This window comes from Pristiophorus japonicus, chromosome 17, assembly GCF_044704955.1.
Source record: "Pristiophorus japonicus isolate sPriJap1 chromosome 17, sPriJap1.hap1, whole genome shotgun sequence".
Lineage (NCBI taxonomy): Eukaryota > Metazoa > Chordata > Chondrichthyes > Pristiophoridae > Pristiophorus > Pristiophorus japonicus.
The window spans coordinates 24,174,982-24,190,798 of NC_091993.1; the positions used below are offsets into that span (position 1 = coordinate 24,174,982).

Consider the following 15,817-nt stretch of genomic DNA (forward strand, 5'->3'; position numbering starts at 1 on the left):
GGGGGGGGAAGAGAGGGGGGGGGGGAAGAGAGGGGGGGGGAAAGAGGGGGGAGGGAGGGAGGGGGGGGGAAGGGAGAGGGGGGGGGAAGAGAGAGGGAGGGAAGAGAGAGGGAGGGAAGAGAGAGGGGGGGGGAAGAGAGAGGGGGGGGAAGAGAGAGGGGGGGGGGGGGAAGAGAGAGGAGGGGGGAGAGGGGGGGGGGAAGAGAGAGGGGGGGGAAGAGAGAGGGGGGGAAGAGAGAGATGGGGGGGAAGAGAGAGATGGGGGGGAGGAGAGAGATGGGGGGGAAGAGAGAGAGATGGGGGGGAAGAGAGAGAGATGGGGGGGGGAAAGAGAGAGAGATGGGGGGGGAAAAGAGAGAGAGATGGGGGGGGGAAAAGAGAGAGAGATGGGGGGGGGAAAAGAGAGAGAGATGGGGGGGGGAAAAGAGAGAGAGATGGGGGGGGGAAAAGAGAGAGAGATGGGGGGGGAAAAGAGAGAGATGGGGGGGAAAAGAGAGAGATGGGGGGGGAAAAGAGAGAGATGGGGGGGGAAAGAGAGAGATGGGGGGGGGAAAAGAGAGAGATGGGGGGGGAAAGAAAGAGAGCTGGAGATGACATTCTTTGTATCCGGTTCAGGAGCGCCCAAAGAGTTGTTAGAGAAGCTAACCCAGATATCGGAACAGTATTAGAAACTTAATTGAATGAAAAAGAACTTGCATTTGTATACCACCTTATGTCCTCAGGGCATCCTGAAGTGAATTTAGCTCTTGAAATACAGTCACTGTTGTTAGGTACGCTAAGTTATGAGTTGCTGAGAAACAGCATCTGACACAAAAGCAGAATCTTTAAGGTAGCTTTAGCGATGGAAGAGGTGAAAGTTCCATTTGAAATCAAAGGAGAAAGGACAGGAATGTTGGTAAAGTGGAACTAAGAGTAAGGGTAGAGCCAAAGGCAGGAGAGGGTAGCAGTTGGTTGTCCTGCAAGAGACAAAGCACTATGCCTCGGAAGAAAAGATTTTCATGGTCCCACTGCAGGTCATAGATGCGATGAAGATATAGTGCCGTCAACCACGTCATTTGAGGGGACTGGAGAATGGGTGCATTGAGGGCATGCAATCTGAAGGAATTCAATTAATGCAGAGCGGAATCATTTGCAAAAACTGGATAGGGTGGATGCTATGAGGAGCAAGTCATCAATATGACGAATGAGCAGAGTGAGAGAGAGGTTGATGGAAGAGGAAAAGATGTGGAAGATGAGCAATCAACTGCAGTAGAGTGTGATTTGACATAAAAACCACACAATTGTAACTGGTTTAAAACTACAGTGCCATATTCGGTTTAGAGAAATGATGGATGATTCATCAACGTGTCCTAGTACAAAGTTCAGAAAGTGCACAAAAGTAACAAAATTGTTGGAATGACCATGCTGAAACCCACACATATTAGGCTAGGACATTCAAGATTACTGATGTTTTAAGAGTTAATATTAGCTTCCATGAATTTACAAAGATGTTATTTAAGGGCAATGGGACAGTAGCTTAAAGAGTAGGACGATAAGCTTTTTCAGGGATAGGGTGAACACGATCAAATTTCAAAAGGACAATTAATATCCAAGATAAATACTCAATTGCTTCAAAATGACAAAACAGGAGAGAGCGTATTCTTGGTGCTCCACTATATCGCATGGTTTAGCCCGTGTGAAGTTAAAATAAATTGCTTCAACAACTTGCATTTATATAGCATCTTTAATGTGGTAAAACTTCCCAATTATCTTTCAGCATCAAATGAGCTCCTAGCCACACCATTATGTCCTAGGGGGCAAGGACAGTTGCCAGTGTCTTTCTGGTTGATACCTGGAACAAGCTAGTGAAAAATAGTCCATGTACCAGCAAAAGCAGGCTTTTGGTAATACTATTAGCTTTCTACTTGGCATTAAATTCTACCAGTAAAATTAATCTGATTAAACGTATTCTCCAAACTGAAAAAATACATTTTGAAGCAAAAATGTTGGGGCAACAAGCTTGAAACACCTTTTCCCGAGTGATCCCGTATCTATGAAAACATACATTTCAGCACAATTCAGCTTTTCCTGATGTAGGCCTGCTCTCGTGCGAATGGACAAGATTTGTCTGTACAGTTAACCATGCAAAATGGTTGATGCATTCATTACAAAAAAATAAACCCGATTAGAGTAGTGAAGTGAATTTGGATGTATTTTAATCAGACACCTTACTCGTCGTGATTGGTCATAAACTGGATGAGATTATTTTAAGACAGTTTTTTTTTAAAAAAGTAATTGTTGATTCCAAGGAACTTTAGCATGAAATCATGTTTTTCAGACTACAGGAAGAGAGCTCCCAGTGCCTTAGCTTCTTTCAGAAAACAGGAGATGCTCCACTGAATATATTTAATAGCAAGAGGTGGTAATGGAAATTTTAAGCTAGATGAGGATGTTATATTTCAATACATCTAAGTCTGCCATGAATTACAAAATGAACCAAAAATGGCAGCACCAATTGGGAGGCCAGCTTAGAATACTATCTTTTGAAGAGGAGCAGGAAATTCCTGTGTCCTGGCCAATATTTCTCTCTCAAACTACCAAAAATAGATTAACTGGTCATCCATCTTATTTTTGTCTGTGGCACATTACTGTGCACAAAATGGCTACCACATTACCTGATTATAACATCAGCACTTACATTTATGAGGATTTGAGAAAAGGTGCTATATCAATAAAAATTCTTACTGTGACTTAGTGTCATTCCTGTGAATGTAGAGTGAAAAAGTAGAGAGAAATTCTGTGCCCAAGGGAATTAAAGACAAGATCGCTCTGAAAATAAAAGTTTTGAAAGCTTTTCCTGGATAAAGGATCCTAATGAGAGAGAAAGGCATTCACTCACCAGTTCATGTCCAGTGCGACCCTGGTACTGAAAGTACACCTTCCCCCGTGGGCTAACGTGTTGTTGCAGTCCTTCCCACTCGGTCGAGCTGAGGGCCAGCAGGTCTGCCACCTGTGTGTCTTTACAGTACACTTGTGCCTCTGCAGTTCCATCCTCCACAATAATACTGCAACAAAACAGTTCCCAGTATTAACCTAGGTCACTGGCTCATCACAGACCACTCACTAATGCCCGTTTCCTGGTGCAAATCTGTGCACCCAGAAATAACACTGGGTTCATGGAATGGAAAAAGTTAAGCAGTTTATTCTATAAAGGTAGGCCCCCGCATCCAAGCATGGAGGTCATGTGGGTTATTAGGGTTTTTTGCAAATGAAATAATTCAGCCTTCAATCTCATGATTCTGTTAGTACATGATCTGCAACAGGAACTGCTGAAAATCATGTTTTAATCGGTTATCTCCAAACTTTTAAAATTTATTTTTTAAACCTACAGCTTCAAGTTTGCAACACAGGTAGGGAAACTATTAAAGCAGAAATATCAATTAAATAGGGGAGGGGAGGTGATGGTTCAGAGACCGAAGTAAGGAGTTACGGTGAAGATGTTTGTGTGATTTAAAACTCAGTTCACATTGAAGAAAATCAGGTTTGTGCACTTTCAGGTTGAGCTTCAATAAGATTCTAGACAGGGGTCAGGATCAGGGGTTTGAGCACAGAGTTTGCGTGCGAGGCCAAATAGGATGGCTTCAATCTTACCAATATTGAGATTTAAAGATCTCGATCATCCACAACTTGATATCAGACAGGCAGTACAACACCTCAAGATTGGTTGTAGAGTAGAAAAGATGGGTTTTGTCAGCATGCACATCAAAGCTGAACCTATGTGTCCAGATAACATCGTTGAGCAGCAAGACTGGAACCTTGAGGCACACTAGAATTCACTGCGTGGATATGGGAGGATGAGCTATTGCAGGAAATGTACCAGTAAGCATTGGGACAGGGAGAAATTGAACCATGAGAGATCAGTACATGCCCACAGAGAGCAGTGAATGGAGTTTAGAGTGTGGCTGTCAAAAACTGCAGTTGGTCCAAAAAGGGATAACACACATGGTCACAGTCACACAGAATGTCCTTGGTGACTGACCAGTGCCGTCTCAGTCCTGTGGGTGGGGCAGAAACTAGCTTCAGAGGAACTGAACAGAAAGTAGACAAAAAGGTAAACACACAGTTGGGATGCGATGACAACATTCCAGAACTTGGAAAGGGAGGTTGGAGATGGGCAACAGCTAGAGGACAGAGATCAACAGAAGATTTTGAAGGAAGTTGGGTGATTATAGCAGTTTTAAAAATGGAAAGAGTAGGAGGTGGGTCCCATAGAAGAGTTAAGTTTGGTGAATGCTGCAGTGGAGATTAGGGAGAAGTTGCAGTGTTGCAAGGTCAGAACTGGAGCAGAAATGCAAGCTAAACTTCTGATTAAAAAAAACATAAGAAGCTTTATCCTAAGTTCCACTTGATCTCTATACCAGGCCATTAATCAGTACTATTTTTGTTCCCCCCACAGTAGACTGTTTGGAACGGATACCTGCATGTTGAGACAAATGATCAGAGTGCACTAAAATCTACCACAAAAACCACAGCAAACTGCTTTAAGAAATGTATTTCCTGTCATTGAAGTGTTGCAAGATTCTAAATGCAAAATAAACGTGCACCTTACAGCACAAGCTGCAGTTTGCCAGGGGTCAGCTCAAACTTAACTGTAATGGCAATTTTACACCAACCTGCACCGCATCCCTTCTTGGGAGCACAAATTGCATAGCACCACGTTGTACGTGTTAATTTAGTTTGTATGTTACAAAATGTGGCATTTCTGCAAATGTCACCAGTAAATGTAAAATGGTTTGAAGGACTGAAGAAAAGTGTGTTTAAATATTAACTGTTGAAGAACAGGATTGCTGCACAGTTTCCATTTCAACAGCTTGTTCGTGACAAGGGTAGATGTTTGAGCTTAAAAAAAAAAGCCTATTCATGCCCCTTCATGTTCTGATGAAAGGTCATCAACCTGAAACATTAATTCTGTTTCTCTCTCCACAGATGCAGCCTGACCTGCTGAGTATTTCCAGCATTTTCCGTTTTTATCTCAGATTCCCACCATCCGCAGTGTTTGGTTTTTCTCTTCATGCAATGTATTGGCTAGGAGCAAATTGGTTTATGCACTTTTGCCCACTGATAATTTTTATGTTTATTTTTCCAATTAAGCTACATCTGCTAATACCCACAGCAAGTGACTTTGTATTTACAAGCTGCATCCCAAACCAAATGGAGACAGATTCAGGTCCAAGATCAAAGGTGGTGTTTCAAAATTGTTATTAAGAAACTGAGGTGATTGCCCAATTCCATTGTGAAAGGCACCAACAAGTCGAGAAGAGGAAAAAAGATAAGGTAAATCAAAGTAGTAATTCACTGTTGCCAAACTTGAGCTTTAAAATCCTGAAGGTTGTCAGAGGAAGGGAAGATGGGAGAGCTAAGGAGTACCATAATTTCAAGGTGCTCAAATAACAAGAGAGCATGTGAGGCAATAAATTTTCATTTCAACCCAGTAAGAATGCTGGGAAGGAAGAGTTTGTGGGACAACATACTTCCAGCTGTGTCAGTTCCTGACAAAAAGACGGAAGCTGTCAGACTGCAGAAGTCACCTGTCTCAGGCAAGAGGAAAGAATATTGTTCACATGCTATAATGCAAATACACCTCAAGCAAAGGACTGCTGCTGCTAATGTTTCACTGTCCAATCATAGGAAGTCCAGATGGCTCCCAATTGAGCGAAGATCATGTGGGAAAAGATGATCCATATGGTGGGTAGTGAAAGTTTGAAAGGGGGGATAGGGGAGGGCAACACAAAAGCATCATTGATAGAGAAATGCTTATACCATGAAGCAGCCAGTTTTCCCAAACCTAAATGTGCCAGTGACATGAATGTGACCACCATTTTGTGGTAAGGTGCATTCCAACTTGCACATGTTCTGTCTAAACCTCATCAAGTGAATGGATCTGGAGCCATGTGCAATTAGCTAATAGCCATATATCACTGGGGGGGGAGAGGAGGGAGTAACAAGAAACATTTTGAACTAATCCTCTGGCTGTGGTTATTTCACAATATTTTGAAACAGATTGTGTGCAAGAACCTGTAGAAAACAGGAAAAGAAAATGGTATGCCTGGACAAGACACATTCCAGCTTTTGAAAAAACAATGCTGATCTTCGCTGACTTGCACAAACAATGCTTTGGCAACTTGATCGCCATAGTGAAGCATAAAATGATTCTTGAGGTGATCATTTTGTTTAAGTCAGGTTCCTAATCCTTGATGCTTACTTTGCATTAGCACGAAATACACCAACTGCAGACAGACACGGTCCAGAACTTCTTGTGCACCTTCCCTAACCATAAAAATCAAACAATAACTTTTATTAATTTATTACATTTATTACAATTATTTCTACAAGACTTGACTTTTGAAAAAAATAATACAACTAATCTTTTTGCAATCAAATTTGATACATCTGCATACACAATTTTTCTGGTTCATCTATAAGTACAGGAAAGATTTGGTTAAATATCCAAATTCCTGCAAAATCTAGCTCTTAATTTCACTTTATATTTTGATGCCTCAGTCTGTTATGATTTCCAACATCATTCTGTATCCTTATTGATGGAAGTGTTTGGATCCACATGCTGTACTGTTGTTGGATGTGTGTGTAACATTACATTTCTTCCCACATTGGTGAGATCATTTGCAGAGAATTCTAGTTAAATAGCCTTGTGACAGATTTGTACTTTCTGGTTATCTTGTTACACTTGAGACGGATTTTTTGTAACTTCGAATTCTATGTAAAATTGAATAGCACTGGCTCAGCAATCTGGTCACAGAATGCACTGCCCAGAGAGGAAATGGAATCTTCCTGGTAGAAGACAAGTTAACATTACAGCTGGAGACCTTTTGTAAGCCAGTTAACTTGTATTTCTCCTCTCAGATGTGGACAGACCAGTTGTGTACTTCCTGCAGTTTCTGTTCTACATAGCTACTTGAGTCCAAATATGTCAAATGCAGTTCTTGTCATTTCTAAACTTAAAATTAAAACATACCTGTTGAAAAATGCTGTCGCAACAACTGCACACCCACTGCAGTTTCAGCCACCGAACATTAACCACGTGGCAGCAAACAATCCCTTGAAGGTGATTCTCTTGCCCAGAGATTAAATTTCCAAGACAGAGCAGGGACAGCTCTGAAATGGCTGGATTTGTTGATAAATTGGAAGGAGATCTGAAGAAAAAATCAACAGTTTAAGAGACAATGAAACCCAAAACCATTAATTTCAAATTTAACTAGTTAAATGACATCAAATATAAATAACTGCAGATGCTGAATATCTGAAATAGAAAAAGGTCAAAAGTACAAAGCAAAAGGGAAAGGAAAATTGATAGTTCAGGTGTGTATCCTTCATCAGAACTGAAGATAAAAGGATGCACATCCAAAATGGTCTTGGGTCGTTACAGATGCTGACCAACCTGCTATGTATTTCCAGCACTTCCTTCTTATTTTTGAATCACTGATAAATTATAATAGTGCATTTAGATGATGAATGATGGAAGTTTCCAAATCAGAATTTATTTTAGTCACTGAAGGGACAACTTAGTGCTCAAAAAACATAACAGAGCTTCTATGTGCCAATATGAATCAAAAGCCACGGTTTCATTATAGCTCAGATTAGTTATGCTGTACAGAAGGGACCCTCCCAATTATATTCACAAAAGCACCACTTATCTAAGCAATCTTAGCAAGGTCTACACAGGATTGAATTGCAATGCCTTGAGCCCATCGAATTGTACTCGTCTCCATTTTAATCCGCTCCTTGGTGCCAAGGCTAATCGCAGCAAGAATATGATAGTTGAAGTTTCACAGAACAATGAGACGATTGAAACTCAATTGAGGTGGGACCTTCCTGCTGTTCGTACAGGAAGTTTCACACACATTTTTTCCTCTGTTAAGACGTGGATTTCTAAATCTGACTTTGCACTCAATTCAGTTTAAGCCAAGTGCACATTTAAAATGGCTTTTTAAACTGTACTTCAATTAGTTTTTTTTTTAAAGATAGCACAACTTCTCCTTTTTTCCCCCCCTAATTTATTTCTCTCTTTTCTTCCTCACAACCACCACATTGACAGAAGTTAATAAGATTCTTGAGCCATATTGCCAGTTGTTGGCAGTAGTAGCTAGATATTTTAACTTTGTAAAATAGACAGTAGCTCTCTGTGACATCACCAGTGGTATGACTCTGTCCCTCTGGACACAGTGTATGTAGCAATGATAACTAGTTGCACTGCTCCCAATTTTTGTGTTTGGTATGGTGCATAGCAAGACTTTCAGAATGACAGATGCAGGCCAAAACTTGACTGTGAAAGCACTTTGCTTGTCCATGCTGGGCTGTGAGACACAAGCACAGGCCTGTGGTTGTGTGGGGGAAATTGCGTAAGCTTAAGTCGCTGAGTTCTTCGAAATCTGTGAAAGTCAACTTAGATTTTTCCACACGGGTCCAATTCAAAAAGATATGGTTACCCATTATGTTACCTAAGGTACACCAAGTTAAAGAGACCACAAAATATGGAAAAGAACCTTTTTCTGAAAATGTCACTAAATTATCTGCACTACAGATCTCATGTTTTTAAACTTAGTAGTAATTACCAAGGCTTGTAATAATTTCCCCAATAGGAACAGGCTGTACCAAGTTTGTTACCTTCGGCAATCTAAAAGAAATGAACAGTTGAATACACTGTACTGCTATGGATGTAGAGGATCTACCATTTTAGTTTATTGAGCTTTCATAGAAGGTGAACTAAATGAGAATCAAAATACCAACCTTTCAGTCTCCAGAGAAGGAAATGCAAGGACAGAGACACTGCTGGAAGGCACATATTTGCAGTACACATTCTTGTGCCTGAAAAACAATTTGGAAAGATTCAATTGAAATGGATTTAAAAAACAATCATATTTGAAATGTATTCCAACTACAGATTAAGTGACTTCAGTTTCTACAATTGGATTGGAGAACACTCCTTTAAAAATACGATTGCATCAGTGTCAAAAACAATAAAATCAAACAAGAACCCATTTCTCAGTAATAAAAGAGATGCTGGGAACATTCAGCAGGTTAGGAATCATCTATGGAGAAATGAAGGGCGGTAGACCTCAGCATTAACCCTACCTTCCTCTCCCTACAGATGCTGCCTGACCAGCTGAGTGCTCCCAACATTTTGTTTCAGATCTGCAGTATTTTGCTTTTTGCACCCTTTTCTCAGTCACGGGTTTCACTCTAATCCTGCAAAGACCCCAAGGACTGGATGGCGCAGTGATTCAAGCACCTCTGGGACCTGGGTTTCAATCTACCCAGGACTGATGAAATGAACATTTAAACACTATGCTGGCTGTAAGAATCTTATATGAAATGTATTTGGACTGTGAGTGAGACCCCACACGTTAAAAAAAATCCAAACACCGGCATCTTCCACCCTCCTAGATTTAGTTCGGGATCTGGAACTTCATTGAAACACCTGTGAACTCATTCCTTTTTGGCATGGAAGCAAGTCATCCTCGCTTCGAGGGATTGTCTATGATGAAGTGAGTGAGCAAAACTACAGCAGATGGAAGTTTAATGTGGGCAAGAGTGACGTCATCCACTTTGGACCCGAGAAAGATGAATTGGAGTATTTTCCGAGGAACTGTAGGGAGCTAAGAGATTTGGGGGTCCAAGTACACGCACAATTTAAAGCTTGCAGACAGATACAAAAAGCAATCAAAAATCCTAATGGAATGTTGGCCGTATCTGAAGGGGGCTGAACTACAAAGAGATGGAAGTTATGCTTCAGTTGTACAGAGCCTTGGAGTACTGCATTCAGTTTTGGGCACCGCACCTCAGGAAGGATATATTGGCCTTGGAGGGGGTGCAACACAGATTCAGCCGAATGATACCGGAGCACAGAGTTAAATTCAGAGGACAGGTTGCATAAATTTGCCTTGTATTCCCTGGAGTATAAAAGGTCGAAGGGGTTTTAAAATGTAAAAAGGATTCAATAAAAGGTAGTTAGAGAAACTATTTTGTCTAGTGGGGGAAATCAAGAATGAGGGGACCTTATCGTAAAATGAGAGCTAAGCCATTCAGAAGTGAATTCAGGAAGCACTTTTTCATGCAAAAGTTAGTGGAAATCTAGAACTCGCTGCCCAAAATGCTGTAAATGCTAGGGTACTTGAAATATTCATGAATGACAGATTTTTGTACAGTAAGAGTATCAAGGGACATGAAGCTAATGGAGTTGAGGTACAGATTAACCGTATGACATGACGTAATGGCAGAGCTGGCTCAAGGGGCTGAATGGCTTGCTCCTGTTCTTGCATTTCTAAATAGAAATATAGAAACATAGAAAATAGGTGCAGGAGCAGGCCATTCGGCCCTTCGCGCCTGCACCACCATTCAATATGATCATGGCTGATCCTTCACCTCAGTACCCCTTTCCCGCTTTCTCTCCATACCCCTTGATCCCTTTAGCTGCAAGAGCCATATCCAACTCCCTCTTGAAAACATCCAATGAACTGGCATCAACAACACTCTGCGGCAGGGAATTCCACAGGTTAACAACTTAGTGAAGAAGTTTCTCCTCATCTCAGTCCTAAATGTCCTACCCCTTATCCTAAGACTGTGTCCCCTGGTTCTGGACTTCCCCAACATCGGGAACATTATTCCCGCATATAACCTGTCCCGTCCCGTCAGAATCTTATACGTTTCTATGAGATCCCCTCTGATCTTTCTAAACTTGTGTATAAAGGCCCAGTTGATCCAGTCTCTCCTCATATGTCAGTCCTGCCATCCCGGGAATCAGTCTGGTGAACCTTCGCTGCACTCCCTCAATAGCAAGAACGTCCTTCCTCAGATTAGGAGACCAAAACTGAACACAATATTCTAGGTGAGGCCTCACCAAGGCCCTGTACAATTGCAGTAAGACCTCCCTGCTCCTATACGCAAATCCCCAAGCTATGAAGGCCAACATGCCATTTGCCTTCTTCACCGCCTGTTGTACCTGCATGGCAACCTTCAATGACTGATATACCATGACACCCAGGTCTCGTTGCACCTCCCCTTTTCCTAATCTGTCGCCGTTCAGATAATATTCTGCCTTCGTGTTTTTGCTACCAAAGTGGATAACCTCACATTTATCCACATTATACTGCATCTGCCATGCATTTGCCCACTCATCTAACCTGTCCAAGTCACCCTGCAGCCTCTTAGCATCCTTCTCACAGCTCACATCGCCACCCAGCTTAGTGTCATCTGCAAACTTGGAGATATTACACTCAGTTCCTTCATCCAAATCATTGATGTATATTGTAAAGAGCTGAGGTCCCAGCACTGAGCCCTGCAGCACTCCACTAGTCACTGCCTCCCATTCCGAAAAGGACCCATTTATCCCGACTCTCTGCTTCCTGTCTGCCAACCAATTCTCTATCCACGCCAGTACATTACCCCAATACCATGTGCTTTGATTTTGCACACCAATCTCTTGTGTGGGACCTTGTCAAAGGCCTTTTGAAAGTCCTTTTCACATCCACTGGTTCCTTGTCCACTCTACTAGTTACATCCTCAAAAAATTCCAGAAGATTTGTCAAGCATGATTTCCCTTTCATAAATCCATGCTGACTTGGACCGATCCTGTCACTGCTTTCCAAATGCGCTGCTATTTCATCCTTAATTATTGATTCCAACATTTTCCCCACTACTGATGTCAGGCTAATAGAATACTAACCTCGATATGGTCCTCTCCAAATCATAAAACATCACCACAGCTCCTGGCAAAACCCCAAGGGTGTAAGATAACTGCACGAGATCTACATAGACATTCAGGGCTATGGCTGGATTCTGAATGTCACCAACAGTCAACTTCAGACCCCAGTCACCAGGAACAGAAATACCTATAAACAACCACGATGCAACATGTTAAACACAGCAAAACAAAGTCACTCAGGAGTCAAGTGGAGATATTTCCTTTTTATACTCATTAACTCAGTACTGTTACTATTAACAGGAAAACATTACAATCTGCTCAGCACAATTGAGAATCATATTCCCCACCAAACAGGTAATCCATTCCTCAGCCTCAGTCAGTGCTTCCATATGCAAATGGGGTACTGAAGTTGCATGTTCAGCCATGAACTCATTGAATGGCGGTGCAGGCTCGAAGGGCCGAATGGCCTACTCCTGCACCTATTCTCTATGTTTCTAATACCTGGTCTGGTGTTCACAGTCCTCTGATTTTCCTTTCTCATGAAGAACAAAGTTTCTGCTCAGCATTGATTATCTCATTCCCAATTTCAGCCAGAGAGAAACACAAATCTGCATTCCACCACTGTCACACAACATTGCTCCAGCATATCATGGCATTTCAACCAACTGCAGGACAATCTGATTTGGGGAAGTGTGTGTTTTGGTCCAGATTGGAATGTTACTGCATTCTTACCTTGAGTATTTTTATCAGTTAGCGGAGCTGCAAAGTTGGTTCTTCTAATGGGTTCATAGCACATCCTTTCCAATATGATTCCAGTGAAGGAGACTAGCGATGCTGAGAAACTGTCAGACAATCCAAACATTGGAAGACTCCAAGTTAGGCCATTACAATGGTGTTTCTAAAACAGTCAAGAGCTAAATTTGCCTCTCCAGATTTAGTAACAATTTATGCAGATTTTTTTAATTAAAGGAAGTTCAAATGGATAAAATTCAAACTGAAAAATTAAGTTCATAAATTTATGAAAAATCAATATACATACAAATGAACCACATTACTACAGAGCATCTTCTTCGCTTTGAATACAACTAATGCCCAATTCATAAACACATTATAGCAATCTTGAACAGTAGTAAGGACAGTAGCAGAGCCAATAGGATTGGCTTATGTTTATGTGGGAAGTTTAAAAAAAATATTGGCAGGGATTTCCACTCCATTTGCTGCCCAGTGATCCTACTAGAAGTGCATATGGTGCAAGGACGGGATCGGGCTCGGGGACAGAGTTGGAATGGTCCACAGGCTAATAAGCTCATTTATACTCACTGACTGAGCTTACGCATGAAGAATGGCTATCTGGGTACTGGTAACTTGTAGAACCGTACCCCAACATGAGTCACCACCATCAGGAGAGGAGGGACAAACAGACAAAAAGTTGGGTGCAGCAAAAGATAATTCTCAATAATGTATGAGTGCATCTTTGTGCTTACCTGCCAGAAAGTACTTCTTGAATAGAGCTTGGATGAGGTATTTCTGAAGTCAATTTTTCAAAGTAAGCGGGCAGGTTTATCCGATTTTCTAAAAGCTGAAATCAAAACAATATCAGTAAGAAAAACTGAAGCAGAATTATAGCTTAAAGACATAAACATTAAAAGAAATCATGATCCAACATCAATAAACATAATGCAATTTACAAAATCAATGACAATCATGGAACCTATCTTATCCCCATCAGAATAATTATAAACTGAAATATAGTGGCTCTTTTATTTCCCCAATGCCAAAGCAATCTTGTCCCATTTGTCTGTGTTATCTGTTATAGCCAGAAACATTAATTGGGATCCTCAAACTATCAAGATAGAATCCACAGTGCTGTAACAATGCACAATTACCATTATATATTACACTTAACTACACCCTTCACGTTACATAACTCCCACTTACTAATGCTTCAGAAATCATTTTAAGCAAGTTATTGAAATCTTTGAATGACACGATTAATGTTACAATGGAAACCTGATTTTCTCTATGATAAAGGCACGATATAAATACAAGTTATTATTGAATTCCAAAGTACTGGCCTACCTGGGACTGGCGTAAACTGGATAGAGTGGAAATATACTGCAACTTCCAGTCAGGTTGAACAACAAGGCAGAGTGGATAATTCAAACTCTGTAAAGTCTTTTGTGGAACGGAGGGAGAAGAGTGTCGTTCAAAAACAGATGTGTCCTGGATAAAGAAGGGAAAGTTTGTAAATATTCCAAATGACTAAGTGAAGCAAGAAATATTTTCAGCTTTTTTTGACTAATAGCAGAACAGCTTCTCTAAACCATTTACTTCTACAAAATAGAATCAGAATGCAATCAGAATGCATGTAATTTCTTTCCATTCTTTGCAACCAACAAAAACTACAATATGCTGACTTTTAAATTTTGCCACAATTGAAATTATTTGCTTCCCAGGCTCAAACATTTCTAACAAAAGCAGCTTTTGGTTCTCTTACCAGCTGTTTGGATCCAATCAGTCGGTACACTCCCCCCTGGTTTATCAGATGGTACCACTGCACAGCTTTACCCATGAAATCCAATTGCACCTAGAACAACATCATGAGAAAAATTGCTACATGTAACCCGCTCACTTATCCCTAAAGGGTATAAATATATCGGAAGATATTGAGCCAATTACTCCAGAGTTCTATATTATCTAGTTAAAGAAAATCAAAATTACTTCATTAAATTTAAAATTAATATCAAGAACTACAGTTTCAGGAGCAGCCTTTTGAAAATGTTGTTTTTCCACATTACACAATGCAAGCAATAAGGAGAAAATGTATCAATGGCAAGAGATCCCAGAGAAACAGAAAACAATGGGAAGAAACAAAGATTAACACGAGGAAATTTGAACATATAATACTGAAACTATTCATGTCTAAATGTAGTGGTGATTGAGCTGTAGTGACTGCTCACTAGACTGCTGGTAAGAGTATAAAAGACACTGCATTGTTCTGTTTAACAAAGATCCTTCATTATTTATAGCTGTCCTTATTACCTGCATATGCAATCACGTGTTAAGCACCTTCAGAACAGGAGAAGGGGAGAAAATTGACAAAAGAAAGTGCCACCTGGGGGAATGCTCATTATCCCAGTATGGTAAATATTTGAATGTTAGTGTTAACCCCATTCCTGAACCTCAAAAAGGTGAATTACAAATTGTGAATTAAACTTGGCATCAACATTGGCACATGAGTTCTGGCACGGCATACACAGCAGCTGTCCTAGTTTGATGCAAAAAGTATCTTCTATATATGCTGATGGGCAGCATCAACATGCAGCGCACCTTCAAATGCCTGAATCAGTACAGATGGCTTAACTAAGTTGTACAAGAGAGGAAGTACCGAGGATGTAGCTACTGATGTCAACTCCTTTCAGAATTAAACTTTGTGAAGACAGTCACTCAGCATTTAAGTATATTTGTACCATCCAAAATTATTTTGCTGATTTAAACCAAAGTTTTCTGATCACAAACATTTTATGTTCCAAAAAAGCAGTTTGCTTGCAGCCAATTTTATCCAATTTGTTTGAACCAAATTCTTGAAAAAAAATTTAACCCAAGAATTAAGAACTCTCATCATGGACAATTAACAAAGATGCACCTTTTAATGAGGTAGTCATTACACACTCTCATTCAGTAAAGCACTCAAGTTTCAGCTGGGATTAGTTTTGTTGATTCCCAGGCAAGACAACAAAGAAAATCAGCTTGGAACGTACAGCACATTTCAGTTACACAGGCAAAGCAAAAGTTAACTTTGATCACTGCATCATCCAACTCCCTAAAATTAAACTATTAGCATTTTTCAGAAACAAAAGGTCTCCACACAATATATACCTAAACCAGGGACATCAGCCTTAAATAGCCCTTAGCTGTGCAGATCACAACATCTGAAGGATTCCATGTATGTGGCAAGATTTCTTTCCATAAACCCTACTCGGCAATAAACAATTTAAATAACCTTCCTACTTCAGTTCATCGATCGACTACACTATGGTATCCATTGAAACAAGTAGCCCATTACTCTTCACACTTCAGTTTGTGCGTCCTTTCTTGGAAAAGCAGTCAGTTTTTAAG

The 15,817-nt window shown here is 40.6% G+C and overlaps 1 protein-coding gene across 1 annotated transcript in view; it reads right to left on the reverse strand.

Annotated features, from left to right (window-relative positions):
* ctc1 (CTS telomere maintenance complex component 1) overlaps positions 1 to 15,817 on the reverse strand; it is a 68,373-nt gene that overhangs the window by 3,740 nt on the left and 48,816 nt on the right. Inside the window, exons 14-22 of the mRNA XM_070859118.1 lie at positions 14,196 to 14,285; positions 13,778 to 13,921; positions 13,183 to 13,277; positions 12,431 to 12,540; positions 11,720 to 11,885; positions 8,785 to 8,862; positions 7,013 to 7,190; positions 6,242 to 6,306; positions 2,879 to 3,044 (exon numbers count right to left, since the gene is read on the reverse strand). Coding sequence (XP_070715219.1) covers positions 2,879 to 3,044; positions 6,242 to 6,306; positions 7,013 to 7,190; positions 8,785 to 8,862; positions 11,720 to 11,885; positions 12,431 to 12,540; positions 13,183 to 13,277; positions 13,778 to 13,921; positions 14,196 to 14,285 — 1,092 coding nt within the window. The remainder of the gene's footprint in view (positions 1 to 2,878; positions 3,045 to 6,241; positions 6,307 to 7,012; positions 7,191 to 8,784; positions 8,863 to 11,719; positions 11,886 to 12,430; positions 12,541 to 13,182; positions 13,278 to 13,777; positions 13,922 to 14,195; positions 14,286 to 15,817) is intronic.